Source organism: Danio rerio, chromosome 3 (genome assembly GCF_052040795.2).
Source record: "Danio rerio strain M-AB ecotype USA chromosome 3, GRCz13ab, whole genome shotgun sequence".
NCBI lineage: Eukaryota > Metazoa > Chordata > Actinopteri > Cypriniformes > Danionidae > Danio > Danio rerio.
In genome coordinates this window covers 62,249,441-62,273,492 of record NC_141023.1, presented here as the reverse complement: position 1 = coordinate 62,273,492, position 24,052 = coordinate 62,249,441, and the positions used below count along the sequence as shown (strand labels likewise).

At 38.3% G+C, this 24,052-nt stretch overlaps 1 protein-coding gene across 4 annotated transcripts in view; it reads right to left on the bottom strand.

Moving 5' to 3' along the window:
• Positions 1–24,052, bottom strand: part of LOC100000694 (transmembrane protein 235-like) — an 89,411-nt gene that overhangs the window by 22,157 nt on the left and 43,202 nt on the right. Inside the window, exons 4-5 of one of the 4 annotated variants that reach the window (XR_015479330.1) lie at positions 20,128–20,638; positions 19,523–19,804 (exon numbers count right to left, since the gene is read on the bottom strand). Coding sequence is in view for 1 of the 4 variants with exons in the window: in NM_001386539.2 (NP_001373468.1) it covers positions 20,379–20,638 (260 nt within the window). In the remaining 3 variants the exon portion in view is untranslated. Of the gene's footprint in view, positions 1–19,522; positions 20,639–24,052 lie in introns of those variants that run through there. The other 3 variants (XR_015479331.1, XR_015479332.1, NM_001386539.2) reach the window with 3 other exon arrangements.

Genomic DNA, 24,052 nt, shown 5'->3' with positions numbered 1-24,052 from the left:
TAAAAAAATTCTCAATTTTATGGTTTATTTCCTGCAGCTGGGGTGCTGGAAAAAAAAAAAACATGAAATAACGGCCATTAAATTACAGAAATATACCAAAAATAAATGTCCTTAAATTTAATTTCTGGAAATTGCTTTACTATAAATTTCTGAAATTTAACAGCCGTTATTTTAACTTTTTTTTTTGTCTGGCACCCCAGCTGCCGGAAATTAACAGTACAGTTTACAGTGTATATATTGTATGCACATGCTATTTTTAATGATTTTACTACAGGCACCAGAATGTACTGTACATTGGACATCAAGTCACAGCTACCTACATGTAAAATGGCTAACCAGAACAATTTTGTACTACAAACATTTATTAACACCAAGCTGACAATTACAGTAGTTTTAATCATATTTCTAAGTGCAAGGTGAAAATTGAGTTTGATTAGATGTCCAACCTTTCACATCCACAGCAAAATAAAAACAGCAAATCCAAATTTTGCTGTACTAAATAGGTACATAATTAAGGTGAATGGTTAGTTGGGTTTGATTAGGCATTGTTTTAACCTGCAGATCAGACCTGCATCCCTTTTTATGGTCAAATTGGCTGATTGAAAGTGCTGTTGTTGTGTTCTGATGTAGCTGGAGCTGAATTAAATGGATTTGCTGCTATCTTCGCTGTCCCTGAATCTTTATATTATCAAGTTTCTTGATAACACTGAAAATCTCTGTTGATGATCCAAACTCACAATGAAATTTAATTTAAGATAAAGGTAGATGTGTTTCTTGTGTCTAGAATTTGTGAATGGTTGTGGAAGGTGTCTGCAATATCTGCAAACCTTCATTACATTCAAAATATGAATTATATTTAATGTATTATACCGGTGTGTGGAATAGTCTATTGTGTTGACTGCAAAAAATGCTTTTCTTATTTAGATTTTTTTTCTAGTTTCTAGTCCAAATATCTAAAAAAATCCTAAGTCAAGAAGAATTTTCTAGACAAGCAAAACATATTTTCTTGTTTTGAGAAATAATATTCCAATATTAAGTGAATTTTTTCTTAAAACAAGCAAAATAATCTGCCAATGGAGTAAGCAAAATAATCTTACATTAAAAGAAAAAACAATATTAATTTGCTTACCCCATTGGCAGATCATTTAACTTGTTTTAAGAAAAAAAATCTGTTAAAAATGGAATATTATTTCTCAAAACAAGACAACATGTTTTGCTTGTCTAGAAAATACTTCTTGATATAAGAAATTTTAGATATTTAGACTAGAAACAAGTCAAAAAATCTAAGCAAGAAACGCATTTTTTGCAGTGTTTGATCAGTCATAACATTCAGCGTTATTCTGAGATAACAAATGCTAAATAACACAGGTTAATATTGGAACTTTGAACCACCTTGACCATCAGTAAATATGTTCACATCCATGTGTTACAGAAGTGAGTACAGCCCCTCACATTTTGTAAATATGTAATCACATCTTTTAATGTGACAACACCGAAGAAATGACACTGCTACAATGTAAAGTACACAGCAAAACCGCCAAAGTAAAAATAACACCAACAGTGTAAAATTTAACATCAGCAAATTGTCTATATGTGTCCACACTAAGAGTGTAAATTTTACACTTTTGATAGTGTTACCTCCTTCACACTCTTTAAGTGTAAATTCAAGGCTCTTCATTAAGTGGAGGCGTGGCTTTTTACATCACTTTGGATGTAATTCGAAAATAGACTTAAATTTCACACTGACACTGTCTTACAAATAACAACAGCAATGTTATTTTATTGCCATGCAGTGTTAAAAAATGTCAACACTGTTAATTTCACACCGTCCCTGTAAATTTTTGTGATTTTGCTGTGTAGTGAGTATACGGCTTGTATAAAAGTGTAAACACAGCCATTAACGTGAAATCTGGCAACAAAAGTGAGCATGAAAATGTTAAAAATGGAACCAAAGTGTCAATATTTTGTGTAGCCACCAATATTTGGGCATTGAGGTCATCAGAGGTTGCCACTGGAGTCCTCCTCCGTCCCAACATCCCGAAACTAGTGGATGTTAGAGACTTTGGGCTCTAACTTCTGTTAAAGGGTGATTAATAGGGTTTAGTTCTGGAGGCATGCTTGGCCAGTCCATCACCTTCACCCTCAGCTTCTTTAGCAAGGCAGTGGTTGTCTTAGAGGTGTGTTTAGGGTTAAATTAAATATTGACAAAATGTAAGGGGGTGCCATCTTGTGAATGAATTATATTTTTTATGCTTTACTCAGCCAGTTTCAGTTCCATCAGCTTTGTGTTTTAACTGTTTGGCGCCATCTTGTGACTAAATAATATGCAGGACACTCCCAACAGCTGTTTTCATTTCTGCAAGCTTCGGGTTTAATTAAAATGAAAAGCTTTTGGTGGTGAATCCCAGACAACAAGTTGACATCAGTCAACAGCTCAGAACAAGAAAACAGTTTACAACTCATTAACACTGGAATCCAGAAATAATAAAGAAATTAATGGTTTAGAGCAGGGGTCACCAATCTCGGTCCTGGAGGGATGGTGTCCCTGCAGGGTTTAGCTCCAACTTGCCTCAACACACCTGTCTGGACGTTTCAAGTATACCTAGTAAGACCTTGATTAGCTTGTTCAGGTGTGTTTGATTAGGGTTGGAGCTAAAATTTCCAGGACACCGGCCCTCTAGGAACAAGTTTGGTGACCATTGGTTTAGAGCCCAAGTAGAGCAGACACTGAGTCACGTTAATGATGACTTCAAGTGAAGGATTTTAAATATATGGTTAACTCTCTATAGAGAGGGAGCAAATACACTCACCTGCCACTAGTACCAGCTTAGACCCTCTTTTGCCTTCAGAACTGACTTAATTCTATATGGCATAGATTCAATAAGGGACTGGAAATATTCCTCGGAGATTGTGGTCCATATTGACATGATAGCATCACACAGTTGCTATAGATGTGTCGGCTACTGGAATCTCCTGTTCCACCACATCCCAAAGGTGCTCTTTTGGATGAGTTCTGGTGACTGTGGAGGCCATTTGAGTACTGTGAACTCATTGTCATGTTCAAGAAGCCAGTCTGAAATGATTCATAGTTTATGACATGGCGTGTTATCCTGCTGGAAGTAGCCATTACTGTGGTCATAAAGGGATGGACATGGTCAGTAACAATACTCAGGTAGGCTGTGGCGTTGACATGATGCTCAGTTGGTACTGATAGGCACAAAGTGTGCCAAGAAAATATCCCCCACACCATTACATCACCACCACCAGAACAGCTGATTCAAGGCAGGATAGACCCATGCTTTCATGCTGTTGATGCTGAATTCTGACCCTACCATCCGAATGTCGCAGCAGAAATCAGACCAGGCGAGGCTGTGTGAATTGTAGCCTCAGTTTCCTGTTCTTAGCTGACAGGAGTGACACTCGGTTTGGTCTTCTGCTGCTGTTGCCCATCTGCCTCAAGGTTGGACATGTTGTGCATTCAGAGATGCTCTTGCGCAGACCTCAGTTGTAACAAGTGTTCATTTGAGTTACTGTTGCCTTTCTATCAGCTGGAACCAGCCTGTCCATTCTCCTCTGACATCAACAAGACATTTGCGGCCGCAAAACTGCCTCTCACTACTGGATGCTTCCTCTTTTTCTGACCATTCTCTGTAGACCCTAGAGACGGTTGTGCCAAAAAAATCCCGATAGATCAGCAGTTTCTGAAATACACTAAACACCATGCCTCGTTCAAAGTCACTTAAATCACATTTCTTCCCAATTTTGATGCTCGGTTTGAGCTGCAGCAGATCGTCTTGAACCAAAATGACCAAAAACTGTCGCGAGCAAAGAAGAGGTGAACTCAAATGCAGAGAAAACAAAGTCTTTATTTAAGTAGAGGGTCTCAGGAAAAGCAACAAAACCAAGGTAGCTCAGTTGGGTGAACGCTGGGGAAGCATCAAAGAAAAAACTCCAAAACAACGGGACGCTCGCTTACTGGGAGTCCTGGACACAAATACAGGGTGAGTAACAGAAAGCTTCACACAGACACACAAGCGACAACATACTGACAAACATGAAGGGAAATTATGTGCTATAAATAGGGAAAAAGGGAATGAGAAACAGGGGGAAAGAATTAGCCGAAATGACTGGTGTTCCTGTGACTGCAAATAAAAGCAGGTGAAAGAGGTAATCTGTACAACTAATGCCGAGTTCAGACTGCATGATTTTGAAAGTAGTCATGTCACAGATATTTCGTTTCGTCGCTGCTTTGTTTACACTGCAAGATGGATCGGCGACAGGGACATTCACATTGTATGACTTTACTATAGGAAGAATCGCCGACAACTTCGTCCAAACTACGTCTCACAACCAAAAACTTGTAGTATATATTTTGTTATTAACTATATAATGAGAAAGAAGCCTTTAATGGGGTAGAACATGTACATGTTTGCTCACCTGGGTTTAAAGGGAATTAGCCATTTCTCCTCAACGTTGATAATAAACTAATTTCTTTCTGTATGAAACGATAAACAGACACAGTTGCTCCTGAGTCCTGTCAAACCTGCACTAGTTTTTCCTCCATTTCGTGGGTCCAAATAAACCGAAAAAGATCGCTTTTAACTTCTCCCCCAGCCTCCCACTGGCCTTTAGCAGATACGCACACACGCACACACAAGTGAAAGCTGCTCTCTCATTGGCTGTAGGCAATCGCTGATGTTATTTTCAGTCAAAACTCAATTCACACGGCATGATTTGAATCGCCAACAGCTCCAGATATTTAGCACGACAAATATCTCACAGGCATCGGCGACTCATCGGCGATTCTCTCAGATCGCGTTTTTGATAGTTCATACTGTGTGATTGTCACTCACATGCACGAGCAGCGTTTTGCCTGTGATTTCAGGCATTTGTTGGCGATTTTTCAAAACCTGTCGGCGAGCCAAAATCGAGGCTAAAATCACGAAGTTGCAAGAACGCAAGGTACGGTGACAAAAATATTAAAAATAGTGAAGAAAATCTTAACACAATAGTAAGGTCTTGTTTGGGGGTTTACGTTGGCTTTGCAGTGGTTGTGAAACTAAATCCATTAATGTTGTTTTACTTGAATTCTGTTTGAGTCTCTATACTTTCTAAATCATTTATGTTCTAATTTATGCTTTACTAAAATTCTCCTCGGTGCTTCAGGACACGGCATGGAAATGTTTTTGCTCTCCATATCTGATGTCCAAAGTGCGTTCGTGTCAAAGCGGAGGAGTTTCTTAGAGCACAGCTTGACCAGAGTCCTCAAATCCGCCTCCAGCTCTCCAGTCTCAATCCCTCAATCCACAGTCCACACACACAGCTCTTCAAATATCAACACTTTAATTAAGAGGTCACTTATGGAGCAATCTGCCGGAGCATTAATGATTCAAACGAAGACTCAACAGACATCGTTCACATGCTAATGATGAGAAGAAGGACTGGAGATATTTTGAGAATATCTACCAGTGGTAGATTAGAAGTGGACCTGGATGAGAAGCCATATGAATAAAACCGTGACCATCATTTCAATACCCACTTGACTGCATCTTCAGATTGAGGTGCTATTGCAAGGTGTAATAATCAATAGCTTTTGTGAGCAGCACTGTGAAGATCTCAGGAATGAAGCTTGCGAAGGTCTCGGATGAAAATTCTCCTCTTAACGCCTACTCCACATGTCTTTTCATACATCCATGTTGCCTGGATTTCACTCCACTGAAGACAGAAACGAGAAATACGGTAAAATGAAAGGCATCCAAGGTTGAAGAAGGAAAATCACTGATAGCTGATCAGCTTTTAATCAATAATGAAAGTTTGAAAAACCTCAAAAATGTTATTGCGTTGATGAATAATAGATCAATAACATTAATGTTTGTTCAGCTAATTGAAATCATTTATTTTTCATTCTCTCAACACTGAAAGGATCTTAGCAACATCAACAGCAGCCAGAGGGAAAAAAAGGAAGACGTAAACAAAATAAGAGCCCAACTAATGCAACACAGGGGTGCGTTTCCGAAAACCATCAAGAGCCAACTAAGTGTGACAATGGCGGGAATGACGACATGGAGACAGATTGGATCCAAGTGCAAAAGTTTAATAGTGCTCAGCAAACAAATCCAAATCATAAGGGTCAATCGTAGTAAGTAAAGCATGCAAGATTCAGAGAACCAAACAGACAGTCCAAACAAGGCAGTCAAAACAAAATCAGAAATCCAAGAGCAGTGGTCAACAAATCAGGCACAAAGTTCAGAGCAGAAAAGCAGTACAACACAAGGGGAAACCGCTTGGTAAGGCAGCAGATACTGGCAATACTTTGCACTGAGGCTGCGTCCGAAACATACTTCCATACTATATAGTACGCTAAAATCAGTATGCGAGTCGAGTAGTATGTCCGAATTCGTAAGCTGCGTCCCAAATGGCACACTATACACTATGCACTCATGCACTATGTACTTATGCACTTACACACTCAACAGGATAGTACATGTATGTAGTGTTGTCCTAAATGGCACACTAATGTTTTTTTACTAAGCGGAAATTCAAACCGTTTCCCTGATGACGTTTGACGGTCGCCAAATCAGTGAAATAAACGAATGAATTATCAAATAATACCTGCCTTGAGTATTGCCGCATTTACCATCCGGAGGCGCTATAATCACTCTCATAGGAGAATTTTGCTTTCACCATCCAAAATAAATAAAGTTATTCAACATGTGCGTCCGATCGCTCCGCCCCTTCCGCTACGTAAGCAAACCTGCCGTCGTTGAGTGCGTGAAGTGTCCATCATTCCACACTTCATTTTAGCGGCTGAATGAGTGCATCATCCGGGCAATTAAAGTGCACTTATTATTTTGAGAGTTTTCAATGTGAACACACTACTTGCACTATTTATACTACAAAATGGCGTAAAATAGTGCATAAGTATGCGATTTGGGACGCAGCTGTAGAATTTGAAAATCAGTATGCGAGAAGTATCCGGATTACTTACTAGATTCTGGAGTGCGCATTCCATGCATGCTATGCTATCCCATAATGCCCCGCGAGAGATTTCATGAATGGAAGTGAAGCGACGCAACTGACGCAGGTAAGTCACGTGACCATGACAAAATGGCGGATGTAGTACATCCGAATTCCATTCATACTTTTCACATTCATACTGTATGCAGGGGTTTTCAAACTGTGGGTCGCACAGTGAACAAAGCTGGGTCGCGCAACGTCACATAGCTGCAGCTATATTTACATTGCGGTGAATGAAAACCAGTACGATTGACGGCAATAACTCAAAAACCTCTTCCCCTAAAAAAGATCTAAAGTGTGTTTCATACAAAAAAGACAAAGTTGGTTATTCTTCACAGCTGTCTTTTTCTTTTTTTTCCCTCGACATTACGAGCACTGCTCCATTTGAGCTCTCGCAATCTGCGTTTAGCCAGGAGAGTTCGCGCAGAGCGGAGCTCTCAGCAAGGGACCGTCAGAAAAGTGCTTTTTTTTTTTTCCTTTTTTTTCTTTGCTCCGTCCTGCGTGTTTTATTTTAAACACTACAAATTTTCTCTTAAATGAGCACAAACAGTTACTAAAGTAGTCGAATGCTTCATTATAGATCTGTGCATTCATTATAACACCTCTGTTATCAAACAAAACACAATGAGAGATTAATTTGCTGCTCTAAATAACTATGGTAACTTTAATCAATATGCAAATACAATTAAAAGTAAAATAGATTGTATAGCTTTGCTTAATTTCTGTATAGGCCATTGATTTTAATAGGCTAAACCTTTTATTTTATTGTCAGTATTTTTTAATGTTTGCTATGTATTCTATCATTTAAAGCTATATGTTGTCCCATATTTTTTACATCCCAACGTTGACAGATTGCTAATCAATAAATAGCTATAGTGCTATCTGTTTAACATCACCTAATGTTATGGAAGGGCATACTGTAGATGTTTTGGAAAATAGTAATAGTAATGTAACTACCCCCATCATTCTTTCCTCAAGCAAATGTGTAAATATTAGATATATTCAGCAATAATGTTAATCTCATTGGCATATTTATCTGACGTTTTCCCAGCTTGTAGTAGTCGATCAAAAAGTGATTTAGTTTCTTATGCCTATACTAGCAGTGGAATTTACTGCAATGTGACGGGGCTTGATCATAATCAAGGGGCTTGATCAAAGGTTGATCTTATTCTCTTCTAAAAAAAAAAAAAAAAAAGAGATTATCACAGTTACAGCCAGCATCCCACAAAAAGCACTTCGAGCCTCATTTTGTGCATATCAAAATCCAAAAAGCCACACACCATATATTTTTGACTGCTTTGAATGGATACATTTTTTTTCACCCATTTTTCCATATTAAAATATTATGGTCAGTCTTGAGATTAAATTACTTGCCTAGGTGGGTCCCGGAATAAAAGTTTGGGAATCCCTGCTGTATAGAACAAACTTTTCTTTAAATTCAAATGCAGCACCTGCTGAGTAGTAGATGGTTTCGGACGCAGCATGAGTGTTTGGTGTGGCCAGGTTAATATGGCCTCCAAACAGGAAGTAACCAACGAAGAATAGGCAGTCAGAATTCAAGTGAAGGCTCCCTCTGCTGGCTGGATGAGTGGTTACTAGTCCTGTTTGTTACACTAAGGATGCAAGTTCCGTCATTACAAACATAGTTGGTTGATTTGCCATTTCTCAAATTCATCGTTCCAACAAGCATTCGAAAACTGCGTTGCAAACTTGTATGATTGCAACTATACCTCTGGAGCTGTAGTTAGCAAACATAGTTTATGGCTATTTTCTATTCCCAGTTATCCCCACCTATGCCCTATTCATTTAGAACATGTAAACTTGAAATGATTTAAAAAAAAAAAAAGCATTAAGGTAATCTGTCTTGTGTAATTTGCTTTCAAAGTATTTTTACAGTTCAGTTTTAGCGATCTTCATGTTTACAATTGCGTTCCCAATTTGCGCTTTGAAAACATTGATGTCATTTTGAACACAGCCATGGCTCATGACGAAAGCTATAGGTGACCTATTATTCAAAAGCGGAATTTAGGTTACATCTTCAAAGCGTGTGAGAACAAAAAACATATTATATGTTAATGTTTTTAATTTTTAGTAGGTTATTTATTAAGTGTCTGTACTGTATATGACATGGGCCTGTTGATTAGAACATTTCCACATTACAGTGTGTGTGTGTGTGTGTGTGTGTGTGTGTGTGTGCGTACACTGTATTTAAAGTCCATGAAATCACGAATAACGATCCTCCGGCTATGTGTATGCAATCAGTCCTGATCAGAAACTGGTTATAAGTGTGTGTGGTATCAGACTGTATTTGTAAAAGTTTAATGTTTTTAAGATTGACAGATTGATTTGACATCAGACGAAATGTAGATTCCATGTAAAATTAAGGGATTAAAGTGAGGTTGAACAAATATAGATTATGGGCCCTATCATACACCCGGTGCAATGTGGCGCAAGGCGCGGCGCAATACTTGTTTGCTAGTTTCAGCTTGGCGCAAGAGTTGTTTTGAGGCGTTGCGCTATGCTGTTTAATTAGCAAATGCATTAGCGCTCATTTGTGCGCCCATAGGCGTTCTGGTCTAAAAAGGAAGGCGTTCTGAGGCGGACCGCTGGCGCGTTGCTATTTTGAGAAACTATAATAGATTTTTCATTAGACCAAAACAAACCCGGTCTAAACACCGGCGCAGAGTTGCGCCTCGCTTACGCACTGCTTAATACACACAAGAGAGCAATAGGCATATATCTTTACGTATGAAAAAATTTTAATATTAAGGATATAATAAGAATAGATATAGGATATAAATATAAAGGATTAAAATATTACAAAACATATTATTTTCTAGCCTACATATGAAAAATCACTGCTTTTATGTCTTCTTCATCTCGGGAGGCTTTTTCAGTTCATTCATAACAATTTGCTTTTGTATAATGTTATTATTATTAGCAGTATTATTTATTATATCCATATTTATATTTGTTTTATTAAAAACAAGCTTAGATTTGCCCACCTGTCAGGTTTTAGACCATATGGGGCATGGCAGGTGTATTTGGAAATAACTCAGGTTTTTGAACACACTTCGTTATTGTTGTTCATTTATTCGTTTGCTGGAAATTAGAACTGAATTTAGAAATAGTTTTGAAACGAATATTTGCGCTAAACAAACGCAATTATTTATTTATAGACTAATTGATGTCTGTGCGTAAAGGTTTCCCTATCCAAGAGCGAAAGTGAAAGTAGTTCCATTATCTCTCATTCTCTCGCAGTAGATGCTCTGTTTAACAGTTTTCTGTTAAAAAAAACTGTCAACTGTTAACTGTTTGCTTGTGAAATGCTCATTTTTTCCACTTAGACTTACTTTGTCCTTTAAATAGCGAATGCGCTCTTGGCGCGACGCAGCTGACTCTTAAAGGGAATGGGAGATGAGTCTCTAATTGGTTTATTCTCAAAACACACCTATAACCCATTAAGAAAATAAACTCAACCCTTTTAGCCCATGCGCCACGGCGCAAAGCGGATTTTCCCGTCCGTAAATTAGCAAAAATGCGTTCTGACACGCCCTGAAAGCGTTTGCGGCCTGCGTTTATGCGCATGGACCGTCAAAATAGAGCCCTTTATGTTTACATGATTGATTTTATGGAGATTATTGTGGGCTTATCAAACAGACGGTATCATTCAGAACTGTGAGGACATTAGTATTGCTGTATTTTGTAAATTGTTCTGTTTTTCATATGCTATAGAAAATGTTTTGTTTTAGTTGTACATCAAGTCTTTGGTAAAGTTTTATATGATATGATTTTATATAGTTGCAAAAACAAACTTGCAGGTGTCTGATTAAGTGTAAAACTGGAGTGTAAACTCATTTCAGTTTGTAATCCAGAGGGAATGAGAGATGACTTTGATTCTGTAAATCATGAAATGTGACTAAATGAATGTGAGCATCACCATTGGGTTGTTATGTGTTCTGTGATTTAAAAGAACATGAAAATTACACCAACCTGAGTTCTGGCTGTAAGAAAAAAAAAAATTTTCGGATCTGTGGGAGATCAATGAAATTGTGTCGATCTGTCAAAGCCAACAGGGAGAAGAGCAATGTGTTTACCCGGAGCTCTGCTTGATTATGCAGCAAGTGAGAGAAGAAATATTATGTACCATAAAAGTTTAATGCGTTTGCTCCAGGTTTAATCTACAGCAGTGGTTCTATCAAGCTCTTCAGTCTCTCGCTCTCAGGCAACTGGAAAACACTGAAATCAGAGCATTTCTACAGACACAACTAGCTTACAGTACATATACTGTGACCATCGACCACAAAACCAGTCACAAGTGTAATTTCTTTTTATTGATATTTATACATCTTCAAAGAGATTTACATTTTTTTATGTATGGTTTGTTAGAATAGGACAATATTTGGCTGAGATTTAACTAAATCTGGAATTTGAGGGTTAAAAATAGCAAAATATTGAGAGAGCAGCGCATGTTCTAAAAGGGTTGAGTTTATTTTCTTAATGGGTTATAGGTGTGTTTTGAGAATAAACCAATTAGAATCTCATCTCCCATTCCCTTTAAGAGTCAGCTGCATCGCGCCAAGAGGGCATTCGCTATTTACAGGACGCAAAGGTAGTCTAAGTGGAAAAAATTAGCATTTCACAAGCAAACAGTTAACAGTTTTTTAACAGAAAACTGTTAAACAGAGCATCTACTGCGTGAGAATGAGAGATAATGGATCTACTTTCACTTTCGCTCTTGGATAGGGAAACCTTTACGCACAGACATCAATTAGTCTATAAATAAATAATTTTGTTTGTTAAGCGAAAATATTCGTTTCAAAACTATTTCTAAATTCAGTTCTAATTTCCAGCAAACGAATAAATTAACAATAATAACAAAATGTGCTCAAAAACCTGAGTTATATCCTGAAACACATGCTGTGCCCCATATGGTCTAAAACCTGACAGGTGGGCAAATCTAAGCTTGTTTTTAATAAAACAAATATAAATATGGATATAATAAATAATACTTCTAATAATAATAACATTATACAAAAGCAAATTGTTATGAATGACATAAAAACATGAACATGTTATGAAGAAGACATAAAAACAGTGATTTTTCATATTTATGTAGGCTAGAAAATAATATGTTTTGTAATATTTTAATCCTTTATATTTATAGCCTATATCTATTCTTATTATATCCTATATATATCCTTAATATTTAATTTTTTTCATATGTAAAGATATTTGCCTATTGCTCTCTTGTGCGTATTAAGCAGTGTGTAAGCGAGGCACAACTCTGCGCCGGAGTTTAGACCGGGTTAGTTTTGGTCTAATGAAAAATCTATTATAGATTCTCAAAATAGCAACGCGCCAGCAGTCCGCCTCAGAACGCCTCCCTTTTTAGACCAGAACGCCTATGGGCGCACATATGAGCGCTAATGCATTTGCTATTTAAACAGCGTAGCGCAACGCCTCAAAACAACTCTTGCGCCAAGCTGAAACTACCAAAAGACTATTGCGCCGCGCCTTGCGCCACACTGCGCCGGGTGTATGATAGGGCCCTAAGTAATAATATGATGCTGCAGACAACTTCTTTTCTTTTTCACACTACTATTGACACGTTCCTTTGTATGGACAGCTTTTCTGGTGTGGTCAGTTTACTCAGTAGCTCACCTTGTATGGTGTTGGAATGTGGAGCACACTGGGTTTGATTTTGGTGAAAGATGGTTCCAGAAACCAAGTAAAACAAACAAACAAACAAACAAACAAACAACCAAACAAATAAACAAAAAAAAAGTGTGAAATTGTGATAAAAGTGTAAGAATGGGTTTTAACCACAGCGGTTTGAACTGTAGTTCTGCCGAATTACTAAAAAGTTATCAGCATGATGGTAAAAAACTGACCATTCTTCTGCAATCTCACACCAAAAACGGAAATAAGGGCGGTATTAATAGCTTAAAATGTGGGAGGGCGTTGATATTATGTGATTGTATTGTATTACAATATGGAACAATTAAATGTTGATGTTAAATCAAAAGTAATTCACAGATACTTGAAAATGAGATGATTAAAGACAATAACTTAAGAAGACAATTAAATTAAGAAGAGAAGGATCATCCAGACTGTTACCAGCAACAAGTCCAAAAGCCAAAGGTAACTTGCATTTCTGTGATGGCACTATTAATGCTGATATGCTGCCTTCTTTCACAGGGACACCCATGCATATTTCAACAAGACAATGCAAAACCCAATGACTGTAAAAAATATGGACGACGTGACAGCCCCTTTTCCCATTGAACGCCTTGAGGGCAAAACGCCTGCTTGACGGGCACAAACTGTCGCAAAAGACTACTGAAATTGGAGCCTTGACATGCGCAGAAGGACTGTCTGATGGAGCTAGAGGAGGAGCCGCGAAAATGAGCGGAGTCGAGCTTCCAACCAAACGCTTTATGTAAAATCAACTACGCCCCCCGAACTTCTCAGCATGCGTTTGCTGTCATATCAACACAAATGGATATAGTAATGTTAACAAATATGAGGGTTTTATATATTCAATCGCGCCAGCTCCAGGCCGCAGCGCATAACCCACTCGCGGCGTCGCAGGCTGATTCCGGCTCGCATGCGGCAGCGCCGGCTCGCTCGGCCGCCGCATCTGGCTCGATTGACTCGGGCTGGAATCGGGCAGTGAGTCCAGGCATCTGGAGTAGGTCCAGCAGAGGTAGTCAGTCTGAGCTCTGAGGGGTAAGTCTCCGGCAGGCGAGAATCTAGCCGGAACTGGCCAGAGTGTGTTTTGCTATCTGGGTGTTTAGGCGTGTATCAGCAAACTAATAAAGCCCGAAAAAAGCCCTGACCTTAGCGAATAAACAGTGTTCCACCAGGATCATGTATGTCAGAAACTGTAGTTTACTGCTGAACTCATTTTGTCATGGTAAAATAACACAGAAATCAAATAATAACACTTCAGTCTCCTGCCGAAGCTCAGACGCGCTGCTTTGAGAAACTGTCAATCACAGCTGTCAATCACGATGACACGCCCAGCATTAAATTACTGCTAAAAACAAACTGTTTACAAAAATGAAGATCTGCACCTATTTCAGCACAATAACCAGTGCCTTAATCGACCAGAACCATCTTTCGGGACATTTTATTGCGAGTTTAATTAATTTTTTATTTGGGCTCAAGTCTCCTTCATTAACACAGAGGAGGCGGGCTTTATGACTTGTACTGCAGCCAGCCCCCAGGGGGCGATCTAACAGCCGAGACCTTCACTCAAACGCAGGCTTGCGGCACACTTGGCAAAACCACAGTCTGCACACATTACACAGTCCTGGCTGCGGAGAAATAAGAAACTGGTACCTGACTGGCCTGCCTGCAGTCCAGACCTGTCTCCAACAGAGAATGTGTGACGCACATTTTGTGCAGCTGAAGCACAAAATGCAAGAACAAGGACTTCGTACTGTTGCCCACTTTAAGACTTGTTTGCAGGACAAATGGGACAAATTTACATCTGAAACACTTCATCACTTGGTGTCTTCAGACCCTAAGCAACTTTTAAGTGTTGTGGAAAGGAAAGGCAACATTACAAAGTGGTAAATGCTTTACTTTTAAGTGTTGCATGCAGAACTGTTGCAAACAATTTATTTGTGTTGAATTTAAACAAAAAAATTAAGTTTAATAATGTTCAACTTAATTTGTTTGTTTAAATTCAGCATAAATAAATTGTTTACAACCACTTAACTTAAAAATTTTTAGTAAATCCAAGGAATCAGCTTTGAATAATTTTTTTCAGTGTATGTTACTAGAACCAAAATTGGAGCAAGTGTTTATTTTGAAAAAATAAATAAATAATAAATAATAATAATAATAAAATAAACTAATAAATAAATAAATAAATAAAAATGATGAGTAACAAATAAAATAATGTTTGCAGTATTGTCTGCAATGAAATACAAGTTAAAATAAATTTAGAAATCACTACACACTTTATTTATTTATAGTTTTCCATACTGTTCCAACTTTTCTAATTTGGGCTTGTGTGTAACTTACAATGTACTTTCGGCTGTTGCTACAAATATACCATATAAGACTGGTTTTGTCATCCATGGTCGCATATGGTAATTACAAAGCTATTCACCATGGTAACTACACAAGCAATTAACACGTTTATTTATTTCTGCTTTGTTTTTTTCACTCAGTCACTCGCAACTGCAACTCATTTAATGACCAAGATGCTTTAAAAACACAGTGGCTAATTAACTCTATTAACCCCTTTTCGCATGAATTGCAGCTCTCGAACCTTTTTGCTTAAAGCTCTGCACACAAAACTATTAATAAAGAGCATTCCCTCAGAGCACCTAATGTAAATATAAAGCACTTATAATTAATGTATTATTGGAACATGATTTTAATTTAATGTAGCTAATTATCATTCACATGCCATTAATAACTGAGATGCATAAAGAACCGCATGTTTATTTAAAGCACCGTCACACTAAACGTTAAGAAGCATGAGAATTAAGTTAATTTATTTGTTTTTACAAATTTGAGTAAATTGAAGAAGAAGCAATTAGGTTGCCCCTTCCCTAACCCATCCCCCCACCCCACGAAAAAAAAATAAAGAAACTCAAGAATTAGATATGCATAAGTAAATTGATCTGAAATATGCATATTTCCAAGCACGTACATTTTATGTGGGCTTATAACACTCACCGGCCACTTTATTAGGTACACCTGTCCAACTTCTCGTTGACGCTAATTTCTAATCAAGCAACTCAACGCATTTAGGCATGTAGACATGGTCAAGACGATCGGCTGCAGTTCAAAATGAGCATCGAAATGGGGAAGAATTGTGATTTAAGTGACTTTGAACATGGCATGTTTGTTGGTGCCAGTTGGGCTGGTCTGAGCATTTCAGAAACTGCTGATCTACTGGGATTCTCATGCACAACCAACTCTAGGGTTTAAAAAAAACGGTCCGAAACTGTGAAAATATCCAATGAGAGTCAGTTCTGTGGGTGCGAATGCCTTATTGATGCCAGAGGAGAATGGCCAGACTGGAGCTGATAGAAAGGCATCAGCAGCTCAAATAACCACTCGTTACAGCTGAGGCGTGTAGAAAAGCATCTCTGAACGTACAACACGTCCAACCTTGAGGCAGATGGGCTACAGCAGCAGACAACCACACCGGGTGCCACTGCTGTCAACTAAGAACAGGGAACTGAGGCCACAATTCGCACAGGCTCACCAAAATTGGATAATAGAAGACTGGGAAAACATTGCCTGGTCTGATAAGTCTCGATTTCTGCTGCGACATTCGGATGGTCGGGTCAGATTTTGACTTCAACAACATGAAAGCATGGATCCATTCTGCCTTGTATCAACAGGTTAGGCTGGTGGTGGTGGTGTAATGGTGTGGAGGATATTCTCTTGGCCCACTTTGGGCCCATTAGTACCAATTTAGCATCATGTCAATGCCACAGCCTACCTGTGTATTGTTCCTAGTATTGTTGCTGACCATGTCCATCCCTTTATGACCACAGTGTACCCATCTTCTGATGGCTACTTCCAACAGGAAAACGCGCCATGTCATAAAGTTGAATCATCTCAGACTGGTTTCATGAACATGACAATGAGTTCACTGTACTGAAATGGCCTCCACAGTCACCAGATCTCAATCCAATAGAGCGCTTTTGGGGTGTGGTAGAACGGGAGATTTGCATCATGGATGTGCAGCCGACAAATCTGTAGCAACTGCGGAAAGCTATCATATCAATATGGACTAAAATCTCTGAGGAATATTTCCAGTCGCTTGTTGAATCTACGCCATGACGGATTAAGACAGTTCTGAAGGCAAAAGTGGGTCCTACTCGGTACTAGTAAGGTGTACCTAATAAAGTGGCCGGTGAGTGTATATTAGCATAATATTATCTATATTCCCTGAAAGGAATGCTAAACATTACAGCCTGAACTCTTTCCCTACTGCAGACTGAATGAAAACTAACACAACGACACTCAGAACGCTCAAGAGAAACGGCCCATCCTCTGATACAGTACGTTTCTCAAATTGATCATTCCCACATTTAATTACTGGCTGATTGATTTCTGAATTGAGCTTACATTGTGTCGACTTGGACATTTAATCAATGGTGAGCCTTAGGGAGATTAATCTAATCACCACAAATGCAAACACAATTATGACTAGCTTTATTTAACATCTGCCTTGCAAAGTGTTGTGTTAAAAGTTAGCATAGTCATTAAAGACAATTTTCTCGACATCAGAGATGTTTATTATGGCACTTAAAGGTGGATTATGTTTATATGGATGGAAAATGTTGTTACTATACATTCATTCATTTTCTTTTCGGCTTAGTCCCTTTATCAATCTTGGGTCGCCAGAGTGAAATGAACTGCCAGCTTCTCCAGCACATGTTTTACACAGTGGATGCCCTTATAATGGAAGTCAATGGGGCAAAAAACGGCCACAAACAGTAAATTAGGGAGAAATAATTCAAAAACAATGCATCAAAGTCAATGTTGTTTCACATCTCCAAGACTTTGATAAAAGATAAAGAAACATCTAGTACACAATTACTTTTTCTATTGGAAATACGTCATTTTGTGTGTTTTTTCCCCCACCAAATCAGTGACATCATTTGTGAATTTGGCAATTAAAGAGTTTAAATCCTGTAATTTTTAAAAACATTTAGTAGTTTAAAAAATAAAAATAAAAAAAAGACAGTAGCCGCAGATGTAAATAAAAAAATTACAAAAAAAAAAAAAACATACAATATTTTCAGTTTCAAAGGAGCTAGAAATACTATGTCCTATTCAGGTACAACGTAACAGGTGCCCATCTTTGTTTAAAAATATCCAGTTTTAGTTGAAGTTGAGCAGTCATATACTCCATTCTATATATACAATCAAGTTTTTCTATCCACTGTACTATTGTTGGAGGGTGTGGCTTCATCCAATTTATTGTTATGGTCTTTCTTGCACTTAGTAAAAGTATATGTAGTATATATCTCTGGTTTTTATTATATATATCCTGGGGTATCCCTTCAAGCAAGAAAAACAGGGGAGTAAAAGGTAGATCTACCTGCATAATTTTCATTATCTCAATCTTTACCCCTTGCCAAAATGCAAGTATCTTCGGACATTGCCAAAATATATGTGCATGATTACCCACATTTCCGCAACCCCTCCAGCATTCCTCTGACTGTGGACGATTAGTATATTTGGAGACCATCAATGGTGTTCTAAAAAACCTAATTTTTGTTTTCCAGTCAAACTCTTTCCAGTTATGGCTGTTGATCCCCTTATGAGCTTCTGAACATATGTTTTCCCAAATATCATCCTCAATTTTTTCATTAAGTTCAGATTCCCATTTTTCTTTAATTTGAAGGGTGTTATCTGTTGAATCCAGAATTAGGCTATTATATATCTGTGATATGGATCTGTTAATCTTGATAACTGATCTCTGGCTAATTTGGTTCTTCAAACGAAGATGAAGTTCACGAATCAGATTAAAATGTCTGGATGAACTGATCTGAGATCTCTGCGTGTGTGGCGAAGGACAGATCTATCGATCCTCGAAATCATGATCAGCAATGCAATGATTGGCTGACGCCACAGCAGCGCATTGACATCATCTGATTATCCATGTGAACAAAATTACATCAAATTAATAGGAAACGGTTTGTTAAATATGACACGCAATAACTTTACACATTTGTTGTGGTCTGCATGCTTTACTCTTTCATGTGTCAAGAGTATTTAGCTATTTATTTAGTAGAATAACTGGATGTTTACAAAAGCATTTTGATAATGGTAAAGGCGTCTGCGAATTTTGTTAAGCATCAAATGACCAACATATTAACTGTCAAAACATTTTCATGACTGAATTGATGTATTATTGCTTAAAAAAAAAAGTTGCATGTTGTGCATATCTATTATTACACACAACTTGTACTAAAGCGATCTAAAAAGTTAATATCAATAAATTTTCTCTTTGAACCACCAGGTGGCAGTCTTTGTAATTTTATTTCGGAGTGCAGATTGTAAGTTTTATATATATATATATATATATATATATATATATATATATATATATATATATATATATATATATATATATATATATATATATATATATAAAAGATTTTTTTAACTGTTTATATATAGAGTTAAAAATTATTTACTATTTTCCAAAGTGTATATAACTACTACTCTAGGAAAATATCAGAATTCGGTAGATACTTTCAGTATTATCCTTGCTTGAACTGACCATCTAATCCTGTTTATATGAAATGAGCCTGCTCCCGAGCAGGTTTAAGCTACCAGAACTGTTGCTATGACAACAACTCTCGCATCAGATTTGAAGAACGAAACAATCCTGGATCGTGTCAAATCGTCAATATCCAAATCCAGCTAATTGAGTAATCAACGTACATAGAACTGACCCCAGTACAGAGGTTGATTAACAGATTTATGAAAAAAATAATAATAATAATTTGATGCATTTTTAAGCAGTTTAATTTAGTGGATGTTTTTATCATGACCATAACGAAAAGGTTGTAAGAGTGTATAGTTGAGTTTTTTCTTTTTAATTCAAAGCATTTTCTCAAAATATGTGTCAAAATAAGATCGATTAGTCACCGAAAATCATTCTGCAAGCTGAAACACAAAAAGTTATGGCCATATCAAAATCACCCCAGAGTGGATGAAAACATCCCCAACAGTACATAAGGGTTAAGATGCAGTATGCCCTGCTGAAAAATCCAGCTTAAACCAGCCTGGGCTGGTTGGCTGGTTTTAGCTTGTTGACCAGCCTGGTTTTAGAGGGGTTTTGGCCATTTCCAGGCTGGTTTCCACCCGTTTCCAGCCATTTCCAGCCTGGTCTTAGCTGGTCAGGTAGGAAAATGACCACCTAAAACCAGCTTGACCAGCCTGGCTAGGCTGGTCAAGCTGGTTTTAGCTGGTCATCTCCCAGCCTGACCAGCTAAGACCAGGCTGGAAATGACTGGAAACCAGCCTGGAAATGGACAAAACCGCTCTAAAACCAGCCTGGTTGACCAGCTAAAACCAGCCAACCAGCCTAGGCTGGGTTAAGCTGGATTTTACTGTAGGGTGCTGTAAAAAAATAAGAGATACCACATGTAAAACTGCAATGGCTTGAATTCTCATGCTGTGAACATTGAATGCAATTGAGAGCAGACGGAAATGTGAGTTCTTGAAGAAAACGTGATTATACTGACAGACTCGAGTGCTGAAGACAGATTTGCTAGTCCTCAAGTGTGTGTGCGCTTTCCTTCAATAATTGATGCAGCTGTTTGATTGGCTCTGGAGGCTGACGATGAATGGAGATCAGATCCTCACTGCAGTCTGAGGCTCTGGGGTTCGCTCTGGCTCAGTCTGTCTCTGGCCGGTTCGCGCTGGACGAGATGAGCCGCCAGCAGGAGCAGGAGTCCCGTCAGCAGCTCCAGGCTGAAGGACACACAGGCCATGGCCAGAGACCAGCCGTAGGACATGTGGACGTGAGTTAGAGAGTCCACATCCACCGTGAGCCGCAGCTCCTCCAGAGCCTGCTGAGAGTAACTGATGTAGAGGCTCACTGCACACACCGTCAACAGACCTGCGGACAAACAGCACACTTTACACTCTGGTCACAGATCACAACACTGACAAAACTGCTAAGGGCAGAACACAACGTCTCAGGCCGTGTTCACATGTACACAGGTATTTTTATAAATAGAGTTTTCTTCGCTTTCGTTATTTTTAATAAAACCTCTGTCCACATTAAAAACGCGACTGTGAGGCGATAATGAAGTTTTTATGCGGAGTTCCAACACAATCTCACGGCAATTCGTAACTTTCTGATTTAGTGGTTAGTATGAATTCGTAAAAACTCACTCATTCATTTTCTTGTCGGCTTAGTTCCTTTATTAATCTTGGGTCGCCACAGCGGAATGAACCGCCAACTTTTCCAGCAAGTTTTTAAGCAGCGGATGCCCTTCCAGCTGCAACCCATCTCTGGGAAACATCCCCACACTCATTCATACACACACATACACTACGGACAATTTAGCCTACCCAATTCACCTGTAGCGCATGTCTTTGGACTGTGGGGGAAACCGAAGCACCCGGAGGAAACCCACGCGAAAGCAGGGAGAACATGCAAACTCCACACAGAAACGCCAACTGAGCCGAGGCTCGAACCAGCGACCTTCTTGCTGTGAGGCGACAGCACTTCCTACTGCGCCACTGCTTCGCCATTCGTAAGATCTAATTCGTACAATTTTGCACGATTTGCTCATCTCCAAGTGATGGTTGGGTTGAGGGGTGGGTGCCAAATCGTACATTTTCATAGCCACTAAACGGACAAAACGTAAAATACGTACATTTTCTCATGAGATCAGGCTGGGAGTTCACAACAAACCGAAAATTAAGTGAAGTTTATTTATAAACTAATTTTGAGAGGATCACGTGCTTATGATTGCTTGCAGTTGGTCCCGCATTTTCCAATTTATGACTCACCAATCACGACGATTCCTAAACCATTTTAAGTTATAAGTTGTTTTAAATTATTAGATAGTTTATTGTTATTTTTTATTTTTATATTAATTAAATTATTATTTTATATTATTAATTGTTTCATATTAGTATATAACAGCCATTATATGTTATAAGTTCCATTTAATAGCCATCTTCGTTTTGAAGAAACCCCGCTTCCACCCGTACTCCTTCTCCTTTCCTAGATGGGTGGCAATACCGGATGTGTTTGCCTGGAATGTTTGAAATTTACCTCATTCACGTCTTCTGCGTTTAGTGTGAACCCAGGTGTGTTGGCCAATCAGAAAGGATTTAATAGGGTGTACGCTGACGTCATGAGGAAAAACTGGTTTTACTGTCCGCACTGTACCCAGAGTTTCAGAAAATCTTCACCCTGGCTGAGTTTTCAGAATATTTCGGTTTGTCATCTGATTTTTGTGTGAACAAACAGCGAAACCACATAGAAAAAAGTGTGGCTTTGAAAATACTCATGTTTATGTGGACAGAGCCTCAGTTTAAAGGGAAAGTTCACCCAAAACTGTAAATTCTGTTAACATTAAGTCATGTTCCACTTGATATAATCCTGTTTGGGTTTACTTCTTCTGTTGTGAACAAAGCAAGATGTGCTAAAGAATGCTGAAAAAAAAAAACAGCCATAAGCTTCTGTTATAGGGCTAGGTAATTAATTGAAAAGTAATTGAAATCAACATTGATAATCTACAGAGCAAAATCACTGGTGTAAAATTTACAGAGACGGTGTAAAATTAAAAGTGTTGACATTTTTCAACACTGCATGGCAATAAAATAACATTGCTGTTGTTATTTGTAAGACAGTGTCAGTGTGAAATTTAAGTGTATTTTCGAATTACATCCAAAGTGATGTAAAAAGCCACGCCTCCACTTAACGAGGAGTGTTGAATTTACACTTAAAGGGTGTGAAAGAGTTAACACTATCAAAAGTGTAAAATTTACACTCTTAGTGTGGACACATATAGACAATTTGCTGATGTTAAATTTGACACTGTTGGTGTTATTTTCACTTTGGCGGTTTTGCTGTGTATAATATATCTAATTTTTCCAGGTTGATTTTTTTCAATTACCTTTCCTAGTTCTTTTTTGACAATATATATGTTTGATTTTAGAAAATGTATTTAAATTTGTTTTTCCACAGAGAGTTCAGATAAGAAAGTTTAGACAACTGAAAATAACAGAGAGGTTACAGCCAATGCGGAAGAAAGAGAGATAAGTGAAGAAATACAACAAGACATCGAGCCCGCTGAGGAAGAAATGATTCAAGAAAAGGATAGAGCCATAACAGAAGCAGCAGATGCAGATATTCAATACTGTGACGAAAAAGGAAGACATAACCAGCAACACAAGGATCAATGATTCAAGATAGGTATGGAGAAATAACAGAGGAAGGAGATACTGAATATCGACATTTAGCATTTGCCCAGCTCATGTTGATAAGTCTAAAATAAATGTTAATAGCAACTGTATACAACTATATTGGGCCATGTCAACTAGTAGTTAGCTTTCCAAAAAAATCCACAAGGATGGTCTTTTCAAACCAGTGGCATGCTGCTGACAACTGGCTGGACTATACTGTGAGAAAAAATAATAATTCTATGTCCTGCTTTTCTTGACAGAAGAAAAGTTTAAAGCAGGGGTCACCAATCCTGGTCCTGGAGGGCCGGTGTCCCTGCAGGGTTTAGCTCCAACTTGCCTCAACACACGTGCCTGGGTGTTTCAAGTATACCTAGTAAGACCTTGATTAGCTTGTTCGGGTGTGTTTGATTAGGGTTGGAGCTAAAATCTGCAGGACACCAGCCCTCCAAGAACAAGTTTGGTGACCACTGGTTTAAAGCTAGGACTGCCTGGAGAATAACTGGATCTGTCAACTGGAGGAAGGCTGTTGAAAAGATCCCTGAGAATGCATCATGGTATGTTGAGGTGAGCTAACTACAAAAAGGAAATTTAGTTGAAGCTTTTAATGCTCAGGCTGCAGAATGTGAGGTATGAAGTGAAAATGAAAGACAGAAGAACAGAGAAATCTTGTTTCGCTTAATAGACATCATGTTATATTTGGCGAGACAAGAAATGGCATTTAGAGGAGATGGTGAAAGCATCACCAGTCCAAACTTTCTTGAGCTTGTGCATCCTTTAGCAGAATATGAGAGTGTCCTCAGAATCAGGGCCGGAGTGGGACTCCTTTTCAGCCCTGGAGTTTCAAGCCTCAGACCGGCCCACCTCAGTTCACGACTGACTATATTAAAATAAGGTCATTTCCAAATCAGTTTCTAATGACAATATCACGTCTTTTTTTGAGAAAACAGCTGCTTTAGAACTTCAAATGTTCAACAACCCTAACAGTATTATCTGTCTTAACAATAAAAATGAAAAAATTAAATTACTCAGACCGAACCCGGGTCTGCGGCGTCGTAAACTAGCATGCTTTCCACTTAACCACAACAGCTATTCATTGAGTAGGGACTCA